The sequence below is a fragment of the Zonotrichia leucophrys genome, unplaced genomic scaffold, assembly GCF_028769735.1.
Source record: "Zonotrichia leucophrys gambelii isolate GWCS_2022_RI unplaced genomic scaffold, RI_Zleu_2.0 Scaffold_126_132196, whole genome shotgun sequence".
NCBI classification, from domain to species: Eukaryota; Metazoa; Chordata; class Aves; order Passeriformes; family Passerellidae; genus Zonotrichia; species Zonotrichia leucophrys.
This window is the reverse complement of record NW_026992331.1, coordinates 57,627-74,860: the sequence shown is the minus strand read 5'-3', so window position 1 is coordinate 74,860 and position 17,234 is coordinate 57,627. Positions and strand designations below refer to the sequence as shown.

At 59.8% G+C, this 17,234-nt stretch overlaps 1 protein-coding gene across 1 annotated transcript in view; it reads left to right on the top strand.

Annotated features, from left to right (window-relative positions):
* The first annotated feature begins 8,865 nt into the window (after window positions 1-8,865).
* The window catches only part of LOC135460914 (myosin-6-like), a 38,433-nt gene continuing 30,064 nt past the window's right edge, over window positions 8,866-17,234 (top strand). The window contains exons 1-6 of the mRNA XM_064737883.1: window positions 8,866-9,066; window positions 11,617-11,760; window positions 12,708-12,864; window positions 15,730-15,757; window positions 15,860-15,968; window positions 16,067-16,159. Of these exons, the coding sequence (XP_064593953.1) occupies window positions 8,866-9,066; window positions 11,617-11,760; window positions 12,708-12,864; window positions 15,730-15,757; window positions 15,860-15,968; window positions 16,067-16,159 (732 nt within the window). The remainder of the gene's footprint in view (window positions 9,067-11,616; window positions 11,761-12,707; window positions 12,865-15,729; window positions 15,758-15,859; window positions 15,969-16,066; window positions 16,160-17,234) is intronic.

Here is a 17,234-nt window from a genome sequence, read left to right as displayed (position 1 = left end):
GGGTCTCTCTATGGGGCAGGGGGATCTCTATGGGGCAGGGGGATCCCTATGGGGCAGGGGGATCCCTATGGGGCAGGGGTCTCTCTCTCTCTGTGTCTCCAGCCCCCTCTATGGAGCAGGGCGATCCCTATGGGGCAGGGGGGTCTCTATGGGGCAGGGGGGTCTCTATAGGACCAGGTCCCTCTATGGGGCAGGGGGATCCCTATAGGGCAGGGGTGTCTCTCTATGGGGCAGGGGTCTCTCTATGGGGCAGGGGGGTCTCTGTGTCTCCAGCCCCCTCTATGGGGCAGGGGTCTCTCTATGGGGCAGGGGGGTTTCTATGGGTCCAGGCCCCTCTATGGAGCAGGGCGATCCCTATGGGGCAGGGGGGTCTCTATGGGGCAGGGGGATCCCTATGGGGCAGGGGGATCCCTATGGGGCAGGGGGGTCTCTCTGTGTCTCCAGCCCCGTCTATGGGGCAGGGCGATCCCTATGGGGCAGGGGTCTCTCTATGGGCCAGCCCCCTCTATGGGGCAGGGGGCTCTCTATGGGGCAGGGGGATCCCTATGGGGCAGGGGTCTCTCTATGGGGCAGGGGTCTCTATGGGGCAGGGGTCTCTCTATGGGGCCAGTCCCCTCTATGGGGCAGGGGTCTCTCTATGGGGCAGGGGTCTCTATGGGGCAGGGGGGTCTCTATGGGGCCACCCCCCTCTATGGGGCAGGGGTCTCTCTATGGGGCAGGGGGGTCTCTCTGTGTCTCCAGCCCCCTCTATGGGGCAGGGCGATCCCTATGGGACAGGGATGGTCTCTATGGGGCAGGGGTCTCTCTATGGGGCAGGGGTCCCTCTATGGGGCAGGGGTCTCTCTCTGTCCCCAGCCCCTCCGCGGGTCCCGCTGTGTCGCTGTCCCCCCTCCCCTCCCGCAGGAATTTGTCACCTCTCGGGGACACTTTGTCACCGGGGCCGGGACAAAGTGGAGCCGTGTCCGGGGACGGCTGCCAGACCCCCCCGGCCCCACCGCGGCCCCACCGCGGCCCCACCGCGGCCCCACAGCGGCGGCAGAGGGGACAGATAAGGGCCCCAACCCCCCCCGGCATGTCCCGATATAGCCGCGATAGGGACGGGGCTGTCAGCGCCCGACGGTGCGGGGACACTGGGCAGGGACACGGCCCCATAGAGTGCCCTAAAGGGATCCCCTGCCCCATAGAGTGCCCTAAAGGGGATCTCCTGCCCCATAGAGTGCCCTAAAAGGGATCCCCTGCCCCATAGAGTGCCCTAAAAGGGATCCCCTGCCCCATAGAATGCTCTAAAGGGGATCCCCTGCCCCATAGAGTGCCCTAAAGGGGATCCCCTGCCCCATAGAATGCCCTAAAAGGGATCCCCTGCCCCATAGAATGCTCTAAAGGGGATCCCCTGCCCCATAGAATGCTCTAAAGGGGATCCCCTGCCCCATAGAATGCCCTAAAAGGGATCCTCTGTTCCTGCCCCATAGAATGCCCTAAAAGGGATCCTCTGTTCCTGCCCCATAGAATGCCCTAAAGGGGATCCCCTGCCCCATAGAATGCCCTAAAAGGGATCCCCTGCCCCATAGAATGCCCTAAAGGGGATCCTTCTGCCCCATAGAATGCCCTAAAGGGGATCTCCTGCCCCATAGAGTGCCCTAAAAGGGGATCCCCTGCCCCATAGACTTCCCTAAAAGGCGATCCTTTGTTCCTGCCCCATAGAATGCCCTAAAAGGGACCCTCTGTTCCTGCCCCATAGAATCCCCTACAAAGGGATCCTCCTGCCCTACAGAATTCCCTAAAAGAGATCTTTCTCTGCCCCATAGAATCCCCTAAAAGGGATCCCCTGCCCCATAGAGTGCCCTAAAAGGGATCTCCTGCCCCATAGAGTGCCCTAAAGGGGATCCCCTGCCCCATAGAGTGCCCTAAAAGGGATCCCCTGCCCCATAGAATGCCCTAAAAGGGATCCCCTGCCCCATAGAGTGCCCTAAAAGGGATCCCCTGCCCCATAGAATGCCCTAAAAGGGATCCCCTGCCCCATAGAATGCCCTAAAATTGGATCCCCTGCCCCATAGAATTCCCTACAAAGACATCCTCCTGCCCCATAGAATCCCCTAAATAAGGCAACACCCTCTGCCCCATAGAATTCCCAGAATAAGGGAACACTTGTCCCCATAGAATCCCCTAAAAAGGGATCCCCCTGCCCCACAGAATCTCTTAAATAAGAGACTCCCCTGCCCCATAGAATCCCCTACAAAGGGACCTCCCTGTCCCTGCCCCATAGATTCCCGTAAATAGAGACCCCCTGTCCCCATAGAATCCCATAAAAAGGGGTCACTTGTCCTCATAGAACTCCCTAAAAAGGGATTCCCCTGCCCCATAGAATCCCCTAAATAAGGGAACCCCCTCTGCCCCATAGAACCCCCTAAAAAAGGACTTCTTTGCCCCACAGAATCCCCTAAATAAGAGACCCTCTTGTCCCTGCCCCATAGAATCTCCTAAATGAGGGAATCCCCCATCCCTGCCCCATAGAATATCCTAAATAAGGGACCCCCTGACCCATAGAACTCCCTGATTAAGAGAATCCCCCATCCCTGCCCCATAGAATCCCCCAAAAAGGGATCTCCCTGTTCCTGCCCCATAGAATCCCCTAAATAAGAGACCATCTTGTCCGTGCCCCATAGAATCCCCTAATAAGAGATCCCCTGCCCCATAGAATCCCCTAAATAAGAAACCCCCCTGCCCCATAGAATCCCCTACAAAGGGATCCCCCTGCCCCACAGAATCCCCAAAATAAGAAACCCCCCTGCCCCATAGAATCCCCTAAATAAGAGACACCCCTGCCCCATAGAATCCCCTAAATAAGAAACCCCTCTGCCCCACAGAATCCCCTAAATAAGAGACCCCCCTGCCCCATAGAATCCCCTAAATAAGAAACCCCCCTGCCCCATAGAATCCCCTACAAAGGGATCCCCCTGCCCCACAGAATCCCCTAAATAAGAGACACCCCTGCCCCATAGAATCCCCTAAATGAGGGACCTCCCTGTCCCTGCCCCATAGAATCCCCTGAAATGGGACCCCTCCGGCTCTGCCCTATAGGACCACCCCAAACCTGGATCTGCCCCACAACTCGCCCTATAGGGCGGACACAGGGGGCTCGGACCCCCTGACCCCACACCTCGCCCTATGGGGCGAACATGGGGGGCTCGGACCCTCCGACCCCACAGAGACCCCCATGGGGGGCGGGGCAGTGTGGGGCCGCCCCCTCCCCTCCTTTATCAGCCCCCTGGCCCCGCCCCACGGCTCCTCCTCCCCACAGCGCCCTATAAAATCTGTGGGGCCGCGGGGCTGCGCCAGTGCTGCTGTGGGGCACGGACTGAGGTGAGGGGCGTGTGGGGCGGGCGTGGGGGTCTGTGGGGCGGGTATGGGGTCTATGGGGTGCACAGGGGTCTATGGGGTGGGTATGGGGTCTATGGGGTGCACAGGGGTCTATGGGGTGCAGAGGAGGTCTGTGGGGCACAGGGGAAGCCTGCAGGATCTATGGGGCACAGGGGATCTGTGGGGTGTATAAGGAGATCTGTGGGGCACAGGGGATTTGTGGGGTGCAAAACGGGATCTGTGGGGCACATGGGAAGCCTTTGGGATCTGTGGGGCACAAGGGACTTGTGGGGTGCACAGGGGGTCTGTGGGGTGCAAAACGGGATCTGTGGGGCACAGGGGAAGCCTGTGGGATCTATGGGGCACAGGGGATTTGTAGGGGGTGCACAGGGGTCTGTGGGGTGCATAAGGGATCTATGGGGCATAGGCAGTTTGTGGGGCGCATAAGGGGATCTATGGGGCAGAGGGGACTTGTGGGGTGCATGGGGGTCTGTGGGGTGCAACGGGATCTGTGGGGCACAGGGGAAACCTGTGGGATCTGTGGGGCACAGGGGATTTGTAGGGGGCACAGGGGATCTGTGGGGCACAGGGGAAGCCTGTGGGATCTGTGGGGCACAGGGGATTTGTAGGGGGTGCACAGGGGTCTGTGGGGTGCATAAAGCATCCATGGGGCACAGGGGGTCTATGGGGCTGCATAAGGGATCTATGGGGCACAGGCAGTTTGTGGGGCGCATAAGGGGATCTATGGGGCAGAGGGGACTTGTGGGGTGCACAGGGTTCTGTGGGGTGCCTAAGGGGATCTGTGGGGCACAGGGGAAGCCTGTGGGATCTGTGGGGCACAGGGGATTTGTGGGGTGCATAAGGGATCTGTGGGGCACAGGGGATTTGTGGGGTGCACAGGGGTCTGTGGGGTGCCTAAGGGGATCTGTGGGGCACATGGGAAGTCGGCAGGATCTATGGGGCACAGGAGATTTGTGGGGTGCATAAAGGGGATCTATGGGGCACAGGGGATTTGTGGGGTGCACAGGGGTCTGTGTGGTAAATAGGGGGATCTGTGGGGCACAGGGGAAGCCTTTGGCGTCTGTGGGGCACAGGGGATTTTTGGGGTGTATAAGGGATCTATGGGGCACACAGGGGGTGTGTGGGGCACACAGGGGTCTGTGGGTCACAGGGGATCTGTGGGTCACAGGGGTGGTGTGGTGCACAGGGGTCTGTGGGTGTGTAAGGGATCTATGGGGCACACAGAGGGTCTGTGGGGCACAGGGGGTCTGTGGGGTGTATAAGGAATCTATGGGGCACACAGGGATCTATGGGGTGATAAGGAATCTGTGTGGGCACACAGGGGTCTGTGGGTGATAGGGTCATGGCACGGGTCTGTGGGGTGTATAAGATTGGGGCACACAGGTTGTGGGGCACAGGGGTCTGTGGGGTGTATAAGGGATCATGGGGCACACAGGGATCTGTGGGCACAGGGTCTGTGGGGTGTATAAGGGATCTATGGGGCACACAGGGGTCTGTGGGTCACAGGGGATCTGTGGGGTGTATAAGGGATCTATGGGCACAGGGGTCTGGGGGTATAAGGGTCTAGGGCACACAGGGGATCTGGTGGGCACAGGGGTCTGTGGGGTGTATAAGGGATCTATGGGGCACACAGGGATCTTGGGCAGGGGTGTGGCACAGGGGATCTGTGGGGTTGGTTATGGGCACAGGGATCTATGGGGCACACAGGGTGTGGGGCACAGGGTCTGTGGGGTGTATAAGGGATCTATGGGGCACACAGGTGAGGATCTATGGGGCTGAAGGGATCTATGGGGCACACAGGGGTCTGTGGGGTGTATAAGGGATCTATGGGGCACACAGGGGATCTGTGGGGCACAGGGGTCTGTGGGGTGTATAAGGGATCTATGGGGCACACAGGGGATCTATGGGGCACAGGGGTCTGTGGGGCACAGGGATCTGTGGGGTGTATAAGGGATCTATGGGGCACACAGGGGTCTGTGGGGTGTATAAGGGATCTATGGGGCACAGGGGTCTGTGGGGTGTATAAGGGATCTATGGGGCACACAGGGGTCTGTGGGGTGTATAAGGGATCTATGGGGCACACAGGGGATCTATGGGGCACAGGGGGTCTGTGGGGTGTATAAGGGATCTATGGGGCACACAGGGGATCTGTGGGTGTATAAGGGATCTAGGGCACAGGGGATCTGTGGGGCACAAGGGGTCTGGGGTGTATAAGGGATCTATGGGGCACACAGGGATCTATGGGGCAACAGGGGTCTGTGGGGTGTATAAGGGATCTATGGGGCACAAGGGGTCTGTGGGCACAGGGGTCTGTGGGGACACAGGGTCTGTGGGTGTATAAGGGATCTATGGGGCACACAGGGGATCTATGGGGCACACAGGGGATCTGTGGGGCACAGGGGGTCTGTGGGTGTATAAGGGATCTATGGGGCACACAGGGTGTGTGTGGGCACACAGGGGATCTGTGGGGTGTATAAGGGATCTATGGGGCACACAGGGGGTGTGTGGGGCACACAGGGGATCTGTGGGGTGTCTAAGGGATCTATGGGGCACAGGGGTCTGTGGGGTGTATAAGGATCTATGGGGCACACAGGGATCTATGGGGCATACGGGATCTATGGGGCACACAGGAGTCTGTGGGGCACACAGGGGTGTGTGGGGCACACAGGGGTCTGTGGGGTGTATAAGGGATCTATGGGGCACACAGGGGATCTATGGGGCACACAGGGGATCTATGGGGCACACAGGGGTCTGTGGGGCTATAAGGGATCTATGGGGCACACAGGGGATTTGTGGGGTGCAGGGGTCTGTGGGGTGTATAAGGGATCTATGGGGCACAAGGGATCTATGGGGCACACAGGGGATCTGTGGTATAAGGGATCTATGGCACACAGGGGATCTGTGGGGCACAGGGGTCTGTGGGGTGTATAAGGGATCTATGGGGCACACAGGGATCTATGGGGCACACGGGGTCTGTGGGTGTATAAGGAATCTATGGGGCACAAGGGATCTATGGGGCCACGGGATCTGTGGGGTGTATAAGGGATCTATGGGGCACACAGGGATCTGTGGGGCAACAGGGGGTCTGTGGGGTGTAAAGGGATCTATGGGGCACACAGGGGTTGTGGGGTGTATAAGGGTCTATGGGGCACACAGGGGATCTGTGGGGCACACAGGGGTCTATGGGGCACACAGGGGATCTATGGGGCACAGGGGTCTGTGGGGTGTGTAAGGGATCTATGGGGCACACAGGGATCTATGGGGCACACAGGGGTCTATGGGGTGTATAAGGGATCTATGGGGCACACGGGGGATCTATGGGGCACAGGGGGTCTCTATGGGGTGCAGCCCCTCACCCCAGTGTCCCCCCAGATCTCCCCATCCCACCCACCGGACCCACAGACTCCAGGTAAGGCTGGGGTGGGGCTGGGGGGCTTTGGGGGGGGGGGTCCCTGGTGGGGTCTGTCCCTGTCACCCCCCAGGTGGCGCTGTGGGGTCAGGGATGGCCGTGGGGGTCAATCAATGACCATGGGGGTCAATCAATGGCCACGGGGGTCAATCAATGGCCAGGGGGTCAATCAATGGTCACAGGGATCAATCAATGGCCAGGGGTGTCAATCAATGGTCACAGGGGTCAATCAATGGCCACGGGGATCAATCAATGGCCACAGGGATCAATCAATGGCCAGGGGTGTCAATCAATGGCCACAGGGATCAATCAATGGCCACAGGGATCAATCAATGGCCAGGGGTGTCAATCAATGGCCAGGGGTGTCAATCAATGCCCACAGAGGTCAATCAATGGCCACAGGGGTCAATCAATGGCTAAGAGGGTCAATCAATGACTGTGGGGGTCAATCAGTGACCACAGGGGTCAATCAATGGCCACAGGGGTCAGTCAATGACTGGCGGTCAATCAATGACTGTGGGGGTCAATCAATGGCCACAGGGATCAATCAATGGCCAGGGGTGTCAATCAATGGCCACAGGGTCAATCAATGGTCCAGGGATCAATCAATGGCCAGGGTGTCAATCAATGCCCACAGGATCAATCAATGGCCAGGGGTCAATCAATGCCACGGGGGTCAATCAATGGCCACGGGGTCAATCAATGGTCACAGGATCAATCAATGGCCACAGGGATCATAATGGCCAGGGGTGTCCAATCAATGGTCACAGGGTCAATCAGTGCCACAGGATCATCAATGGCTGGGGGATCAATCAATGCCCACAGGGTCAATCAGTGGTCACAGGGATCAATCAATGGCCAGGGGTGTCAATCAATGGCCACAGGGATCAATCAATGGCCAGGGGTGTCAATCAATGGCCACGAGGGTCAATCAATGGCCACAGTGTCAATCAATGGCCACAGGGATCATCAATGCCACAGGATCAATCATGCCCACAGGGGTCAATCAATGGTCACAGGGGTCAATCAATGGCCAGGGGTGTCAATCAATGGTCACAGGGATCAATCAATGGCCACGGGGATCAATCAATGCCTACGGGAGTCAATCAATGACCATGGGGGTCAATCAAAGCCCAGGGGTGTCAATCAATGGCCACAGGGATCAATCAATGACCATGGGGGTCAATCAATGGCCACAGGGGTCAATCAATGGCACAGGGATCATCAATGGCACGGGATCATCATGGCCACAGGGGTCAATCAATGGCCAGAGGGTCAGTCAATGGCCACAGGGATCAATCAATGACTGTGGGGTCAATCAGTGGCATGGGGTCAATCAGTGGCTTTGAGGGTCAATCAATGACTGCAGGGATCAATCAATGGCCTTGGGGGTCAATCAATGACCACAGGGGTGACCATGGAGGGTCAGTGGGTGGGTCGGGGTCCATCCCCCGGTGTCCCTGTCCCCAGGATCCCCAGGACAGATGGCGGACGCGGTGCTGGTGACACTGTGGGTCAATCAGTGACCATGGTGGCCCATCAATGACCATGGGGTCAATCATGGGGGTCCATGGAGGGTCAGTGGGTGGGTCGGGGTCCATCCCTGTCCATCCCCCAGTGTCCCTGTCCCCAGGACAGATGGCGGACGCGGTGCTGGTGACCATCAGTGACCATGAGGGTCGTGGAGGGTCGGGTCCATCCCTGTCCCCCACAGTGTCAGGGTCCATCCCCACAGTGTCCTTGTCCCAGACAGATGGCCAATGCAGTGCTGGTGACACTGTAGGGTCACGGATGGGGTCAGTGACCATGGCACTCCGTGAATGACCATGGGGGTCAATCAGTGACCATGGTGGGGTCCATGGAGGGTCAGTGGGTGGGCAGGGGTCCATCCCTGTCCCCCCACAGTGTCCCTGTCCCCAGGACAGATGGCGGACGCGGTGCTGGTGACCATCAGTGACCATGGTGGCCCATCAATGACCATGGGGTCAATCATGGGGGTCCATGGAGGGTCAGTGGGTGGGTTGGGGTCCATCCCTGTCCATCCCCCGGTGTCCCTGTCCCCAGGATCCCCAGGACAGATGGCGGACGCGGTGCTGGCGGCCCTGGGCGCGGCGGCGCCGTTCCTGCGGCCGGGCGAGCGCGAGCGCCTGGCGGCCACCACGCGTCCCTTCGACCCCCGCGCCGAGTGCTTCGTGCCCCACGCCGGACACGAGTTCGTCAAGGGACGCGTGCTGGACAGACAGGGCGGCAGCGTCACCGTGGAGACCGAGCTCGGAGAGGTGACATTGGGGACACGGGACATGGGGGACATGGGGGGGACATGGGGGGCTTGGGGTCATGGGGACCTTGGGGTCACAGGGGCACAGGGGCTTGGGGACACAGGGGGCTCAATGGGACACTGGGGGCAATGTCACCATGGAGACTGAGCTCGGAGAGGTGGCACAGGGGCTTGGGGTCACAGGGGTCTCGATGGGACATTGGGGAGATGTCACCATGGAGACTGAGCTCGGAGAGGTGACACCAGGGGGGACATGGGGGGCTTGGGGACACAGGGGGCTCAATGGGACATTGGGGAGATGTCACCGTGGAGACCGAGCTCGGAGAGGTGACATCGGGGGGACATGGGGGGCTTGGGGTCACAGGGGTCTCAATGGGACATTGGGGGCAGTGTCACTGTGGAGACCGAGCTCGGAGAGGTGACACCGGGGACACGGGACATGGGGGACTTGGGGTCACAGGGATCTTGGGGGACTTGGGGTCACAGGGGGCTCGATGGGACACTGGTGGCAGTGTCACCATGGAGACCGAGCTCAGAGAAGGGACATCGGGGACACGGGGACATGGAGGGGTCATGGGGGACTTGGGGTCACAGGGGGCTTGGGGGGCTTGGGGTCACAGGGGGCTCAATGGGACATTGGGGAGATGTCACCATGGAGACCGAGCTCGGAGAGGTGACATTGGGGGGGACATGGGGACACGGGGGGCTTGGGGTCACAGGGGCTCAATGGGACCTTGGGGAGATGTCACCGTGGAGACCGAGCTCGGAGAGGTGACATTGGGGACACGGGGACATGGGGACATGGGGGGCTTGGGGACACAGGGGTCTCAATGGGACATTGCTGGGGGAGATGTCACTGTGGAGATCAAGATGGGAGAGGTGACATTGGGGGCTCACAGGGGGCTTGGGGACATGGGGACCTTGAGGAGGGTCACAGGAACCTTGGGGACATTGGGACCTTGGGGTCACAGGGGGCTCGATGGGACACTGGTGGCAGTGTCACCATGGAGACCGAGCTGGGAGAGGTGACACCGGGACACGGGGGCTTGGGGTCACAGAGGGCTTGGGGGGCTTGGGGGGCTTGGGGACACAGGGGACACGGGGGGCTTGGGGACACAGGGGGCTCAATGGACACTGGGGCAGTGTCACTGTGGAGACTGAGCTCGGAGAGGTGACATCAGGGGGACATGGGGGGACATGGGGGGCTTGGGAGACAGGGGACACGGGGGGCTTGGGGGGCTTGGGGTCACAGGGGTCTCAATGGGACATTGCTGGGGGAGATGTCACTGTGGAGATCAAGATGGGAGAGGTGACATTGGGGCTCTCAGGGGCTTGGGGACATGGGGACCTTGAGGACATGGGACCTTGAGGACATGGGGACCTTGGGGTCACAGGGGTCTCAATGGGACATTGGGGGCAGTGTCACCGTGGAGACCGAGCTCGGAGAGGTGACATTGGGGACACGGGACATGGGGGGCTTGGGGACACAGGGGACACGGGGGCCTTGGGGGGCTTGGGGTCACAGGGGCTCAATGGGACACTGGGGGCATGTCACCGTGGAGACCAAGCTCGGACAGGTGACATCAGGGACATGGGACATGGGGGGCTTGGGGTCACAGGGGCCTCGATGGGACATTGCGGGGAGATCAAGATGGGAGAGGGGACACTGGGGCTCACAGGGGGCCTGGGGACAAGGGGACCTTGGGGACAGTCACAGGGCTCTGGGAGGGTCATGGGAACCTTGAGGACATGGGGACCTTGGGTCACAGGGGTCTCAATGGGACATTGGGGAGATGTCACCATGGAGACCGAGCTCAGAGAGGGGACATCGGGGGGCACGGGGACATGAGGGGGTCATGGGGACGTGGGAACCTTGAGGAGGGTCACAGGAACCTTGGGACATGGGGACCTTGGGGACATGGGGACCTTGAGGAGGGTCACAGGAACCTTGGGGACATGGGGACTTTGGGGACATGGGGACCTTGAGGAGGGTCACAGGAACCTTGGGGACATGAGGGGGTCATGGAGGACATGGGGACCTTGGGGAAGGTCACAGGAACCTTGGGGACATTGGGACCTTGGGGACATGTAGGGTTCCACAGGGTCTCAATGGGACATTGATGGAGATGCCACCATGGAGACCGAGCTGGGACAGGTGACACCATGGGGGTCATGGGGGGCTTGGGGACATGGGGACCTTGGGGTCAAGAGGGACTCAGGGACATGGGGAGGGTCACAGGGGTCTCAATGGGACATTGATGGAGATGCCACCATGGACACCAAGCTGGGAGAGGTGACACCAGGATGGTCACAGTGACCTTGAAGAAACCCCAGATAGATCATGGTGGAGCTCATGGTGGAGCTCCTAGAGAGGTGACACCAGGAGGGTCACAGTGACCTTGAAGAAACCCCAGATGGATCATGGTGGAGCTCATGGTGGAGCTCCTGGTGGAGCTCCTGGTGGAGCTCATGGTGGAGCTCCTAGAGAGGTGACACCAAGCCGGCAGAGGTGACACTGCGGGGTCCCCGGTGACGCCCCGGTGTCCCCCAGACGGTGACGGTCAAGGAGGGCGACGTGCACCAGCAGAACCCGCCCAAGTTCGACAAGATCGAGGACATGGCCATGCTGACGTTCCTGCACGAGCCCGCCGTGCTCTTCAACCTCAAGGAGCGCTACGCGGCCTGGATGATCTACGTGAGACCCCCAAAACGGGGCGGGGGACCCCAAAAACGGGGAGGGGGACCCCAAAAATGGGGAAGAACGTTGAAAATGGGGTGGGGAAGCTCAAAAAGGGGGGGGAGAACCTCAAAAATTGGGTGGGGACCTCAAAAAATGGGGAGGGGGACCTCAAAAACGGGGAGGGGGACCTCAAAAATGGGGGGGGGAACCTCAAAAATGGGGGAGAACGTTAAAAATGGGATGGGGAACCTCAAAAATGGGGAGGGGGACCTCAAAAATGGGGGGAGAACCTCAAAAATGGGGTGGGGAACCTCAAAAATGGGGGGGAAACTTCAAAAATGGGGTAGGGAATGTCAAAAATGGGGAGGGGACCTCAAAAATGGGGTGGGGAACCTCAAAAATGGGGTGGAGAACATCAAAAATGGGGGGAAAACTCAAAAATGGGGGGAGAACCTCAAAAATGGGGAGGGGAACCTCAAAAATGGGGAGGGGACCTCAAAAATGGGGAGGGGGACCCCAAAAATGGGGAGGGGGACCTCAAAAATGGGGAGGGGGACCTCAAAAATGGGGAGGGGAACCTCAAAAATGGGGGGGGAACCTCAAAAATGGGGAGGGGGACCTCAAAAATGGGGAGAACCTCAAAACATCCCATTAAAAATGGGATGGGGAACCTCAAAAATGGGGGAGAACGTTAAAAATGGGGTGGGGAACCTCAAAAATGGGGGGGAGAACCTCAAAAATGGGGAGGGGGACCTCAAAAATGGGGTGGGGAACCTCAAAAATGGGGGGAGGTCCAACTCCAATCCTTGGACCTCCAAGAGCCCTGAACCCCCTCCAGACCCTCCAGTGTCCATCCCTGACCCCCCAAGCCCCCCACCACCCATTCCCGCACCCCGGTTGGGGTTGGTGTCCCCACCCCAGGTGTGTCCCCCCCACCCTGAGCCCCCCGATTGTCCCCCCAGACCTACTCGGGGCTCTTCTGTGTCACCGTGAACCCCTACAAGTGGCTCCCGGTCTATGACCCACAAGTGGTGGCCGCCTACCGGGGCAAGAAGCGCAACGAGGTCCCCCCGCACATCTTCTCCATCTCCGACAACGCCTACCAGTACATGCTGACAGGTGGGACCCCCAAAACGGGCCTGGGGACACCTGGGGACACCTGGGGACACCTGGGGACACCTGGGCAAGAGGGGAGGTCCAAGGGTCCCCGTGGGTCTTCATGGTTTTGAGATAGATCAGTTGGGAGGGTGGAGAACACCAAGATCTCCTGCACCTGGAAGGGTGGAGAACACCAACATCTCCCTCAGCTTGGTCCCACCTCACCTTGGTCCCACCTGGGAGGGTGGAGAACCCCAAGATCTCCTGCACCTGGAAGGGTGGAGAACACCAACATCTCCCTCACCTTGGTCCCACCTCACCTTGGTCCCACCTGGGAGGGTGGAGAACCCCAAGATCTCCCTCAGCTTGGTTCCACCTCACCTTGGTCCCACCTGGGAAGGTGAAGAACCCCAAGATCTCCCTCAGCTTGGTTCCACCTCACCTTGGTCCCACCTGGAAGGGTGGAGAACCCCAAGATCTCCTACATCTTGGTCCCACCTGGGAAAGTGGAGAACCCCAACATCTCCTACATCTTGGTCCCACCTGGGAGGGTGGAGAACCCCAAGATCTCCTACATCTTGTCCCACTTGGGACCTCAAGATCTCCTTCAACTTGGTCCCACCTGGGAGGGTGGAGAACCCCAACATCTCCTGCACCTGGAAGGGTGGAGAACACCAACATCTCCCTCAGCTTGGTTCCACCTCACCTTGGTCCCACCTGGACGGGTGGAGAACCCCAACATCTCCTATATCTTGGTCCCACCTGGGAGGGTAGAGAACCCCAACATCTCCTACATCTTGGTCCCACCTGGAAAGGTGGAGAACCCCAAAATCTCCCACATCTCGTCCCACTTGGGACCTCAAGACCTCCTTCAACTTGGTCCCACCTGGGAGGGTGGAGAAGCTCAAGATCTCCTGCACCTGGAAAGGTGGAGAAGCCCAAGATCTCCCTCACCTTGGTCCCACCTGGGAGGGTGGAACAGCCCAATATCTCCTACATCTTGGTCCCACCTGGGAGGGTGGAGAACCCCAAGATCTCCTACATCTTGGTCCCACCTCACCTTGGTCCCACCTGGAAGGGTGGAGAACCCCAACATCTCCTACATCTTGGTCCCACCCGGGAAGGTGGGGAACCCCAAGATCTCCTACATCTTGGTCCCACCTGGGAAGGTGGGGAACCCCACTATCTCCCTCAGCTTGGTTCCACCTCACCTTGGTTCTACCTGGGAGGGTGGAGAACCCCAACATCTCCTACATCTTGGTCCCACCTGGGAAGGTGGAGAACCCCAAGATCTCCCTCATCTTGGTTCCACCTCACCTTGGTCCCACCTGGGAGGGTGGAGAACCCCAAGATCTCCCTCACCTTGGTCCCACCTGGAAGGGTGGAGAACCCCAACATCTCCTACATCTTGGTCCCACCTGGGAAGGTGGAGAACCCCAAGATCTCCCTCACCTTGGTTCCACCTCACCTTGGTCCCACCTGGGAGGGTGGAGAACCCCAACATCTCCTACATCTTGGTCCCACCTGGGAAGGTGGGGAACCCCAAGATCTCCCTCAGCTTGGTTCCACCTCACCTTGGTTCCACCTCACCTTGGTTCTACCTGGGAGGGTGGAGAACCCCAAGATCTCCTGCACCTGGAAGGGTGGAGAACCCCAACATCTCCCTAACCTTGGTCCCACCTGGGAAGGTGGAGAACCCCAACATCTCCTACATCTTGGTCCCACCTCACCTTGGTCCCACCTGGAAGGGTGGAGAACCCCAACATCTCCTACATCTTGGTCCCACCTGGGAGGGTAGAGAACCCCAACATCTCCTACATCTTGGTCCCACCTCACCTTGGTCCCACCTGGGAGGGTGGAGAACCCCAACATCTCCCTCATCTTGGTTCCACCTCACCTTGGTCACACCTGAGAGGGTGGAGAGCCCCAAGACTCCCGGTATCTTCACAGTCTGGTCACACCTGACCTGGGACTCACCTGGCTGTGGGGAGACCCCCAAGACCCCCAATGGCTCCCTCCAGTTTTGATCCATCCATCCCACCTGGAAGGGTGGAGAAGCCCAAACACCAGACCCTCAACATCTCATGAACTTTGTCCCACCTGACCTTCTCCTCACCTGGAGTGGTTGGAGAACCCCAAACCTCAGACCCCAAACTTCTCCTGAACTTTGCCCCACCTGACCTGCTCCTCACCTGGAGTGGTTGGAGAACCCAAACCCTGAACTTCTCCTGAACTTCGTCCCACCTGACCTTCTCCTCACCTGGAGTGGTTGGAGAACCCAAACCCCAAACTTCTCCTCAACTTTGTCCCACCTGAGCTGCTCCTCACCTGGAGTGGTTGGAGAACCCCAAACCTCAGACCCCAAACTTCTCCTGAACTTTGTCCCACCTGACCTTCTCCTTACTTGGAGGGGATTGGAGAACCCCAGACCCCAAACTTCTCCTGAACTTCGTCCCACCTGACCTTCTCCTCACCTGGAGTGGTTGGAGAACCCAAACCCTGAACTTCTCCTGATCTTCGTCCCACCTGACCTGCTCCTCACCGTGGGTGGTTGGAGAACCCCAAACCTCAGACCCCAAACTTCTCCTGAACTTTGTCCCACCTGACCTTCTCCTCACCTGGAGTGGTTGGAGAACCCAAACCCCAAACTTCTCCTCAACTTCGTCCCACCTGAGCTGCTCCTCACCTGGAGTGGTTGGAGAACCCAAACCCCAAACTTCTCCTGAACTTTGTCCCACCTGAGCTGCTCCTCACCTGGAGTGGTTGGAGAACCCAAACCCCAAACGTCTCCTGATCTTTGTCCCACCTGACCTTCTCCTCACCTGGAGGAGACCTGAAGACCCCCCAGACCCCTCCTCACCCCCCGACCCCTCTCTCTCCCCACAGACCGCGAGAACCAATCCATCCTCATCACGTGAGTCCCCACCCCCGACGCCGCCCCACAGGTGTGGGGTGACCCCAGGTGACCCCTCAGTGACCCCTCAGTGACCCCCTGGTGACCTCCTTGCCCCCCCAGCGGCGAATCGGGGGCGGGGAAAACGGTGAACACCAAACGCGTCATCCAATACTTCGCCAGCATCGCCGCCATCGGCGACCGCAAGAAGGAGGCGGCCAATAGCAGCAAGGTAAAAAAAGGGGCGGGGCCCGGCCACGCCCCCCCCGCGGTGTCACCTCCCCCTGGCCGTGTCCCCGCCCACCCGCGGTGTCACCGCCCACCCCCCAGGGCACCCTGGAGGATCAAATCATCCAGGCCAACCCCGCGCTCGAGGCCTTCGGCAACGCCAAGACCGTGCGCAACGACAACTCCTCGCGATTCGTGAGTGGGGCGGGGCCTGGGGGCGGGGCCGGGGAGGTGGTGGGCTGTGGGGCGGGGCATGGGGTAGGGTGGGGTCTGTGGGATGGGCCTGGCTGTGGGTGGGCCTGTGGGGTGGCCTGGGGGCGGGGCCAGTGGATGTAGGGTGGAGTCTGTGGGATGGGGCCTGGGCCTGTGGGGTGGGGCCTGTGGGGTGGGGCTTGAGGGAGGAGTCTACAGGGCCTTGGGGTGGAGTCTGTGGGGTGGGGCTGGTGTCTGTGGGGCACATCAATGGGGTGGGGTCTATGGGGTGAGGCTGGTGTCTGTGGGGCACATCAATGGGGCAGAGTCCATAGGCGGGTTCTGCGAGGTGGAGATTGGATTTTGGGGTCTATGGGGTGGAGTACATGGAGGAGGAGTTACAAGCTTGGTGGGATCTGTGGGGCAGAACATGGGGTATGGGGTGAGGTCTGGTGTTGTGGGCACATGGATGGGGTGGGTCTATGGGTCGAGCTCAATGTCTGTGGGGCACATGATGGGTGGGGTCTATGGGTGAGCTCAATGTCTGTGGGGCACATATGGGGTGGGGTCTATGGGGTGAGGCCTAGGGAGGAGCCTACAGGGCCTTGGGTGGGGTCTGTGAACAGCTCCATGGGGTGGGGTCTATGAGGTGAGCGGTGTCTGTGGGGCACATGGATGGGGTGGGGTCTATGGGGTGAGGTCGATGTCTGTGGGGCACATCAATGGGGTGAGCTCTATGGGGTGAGGCCGGTGTCTGTGGGGCACATCAATGGGGCAGAGTCCATAGGTGGGTTCTGTGAGGTGGAGATTGGATTTTGGGGTCTATGGGGTGGAGACTATGGGCTGGGTTCAGTGTCTCTGGGGCACATCAGTGGGGTGGGGTCTATGGGGTGGAGCCTGTGTCTACAGGGCACATCAATAGGGTGGAGTCTATGGGGTACAGGGCCGGTGTCTGTGGGGCAGCACCCATGGGGTGGGGTCTGTGGGGTTGGGCCAGTGTCTGTGGGGCAGAGTCTGTAGGGCTGGGTCTGGGTCTATGGGGTGGGGTGGACTGGTTAGGGTCTGTGGGGCAGAGTCT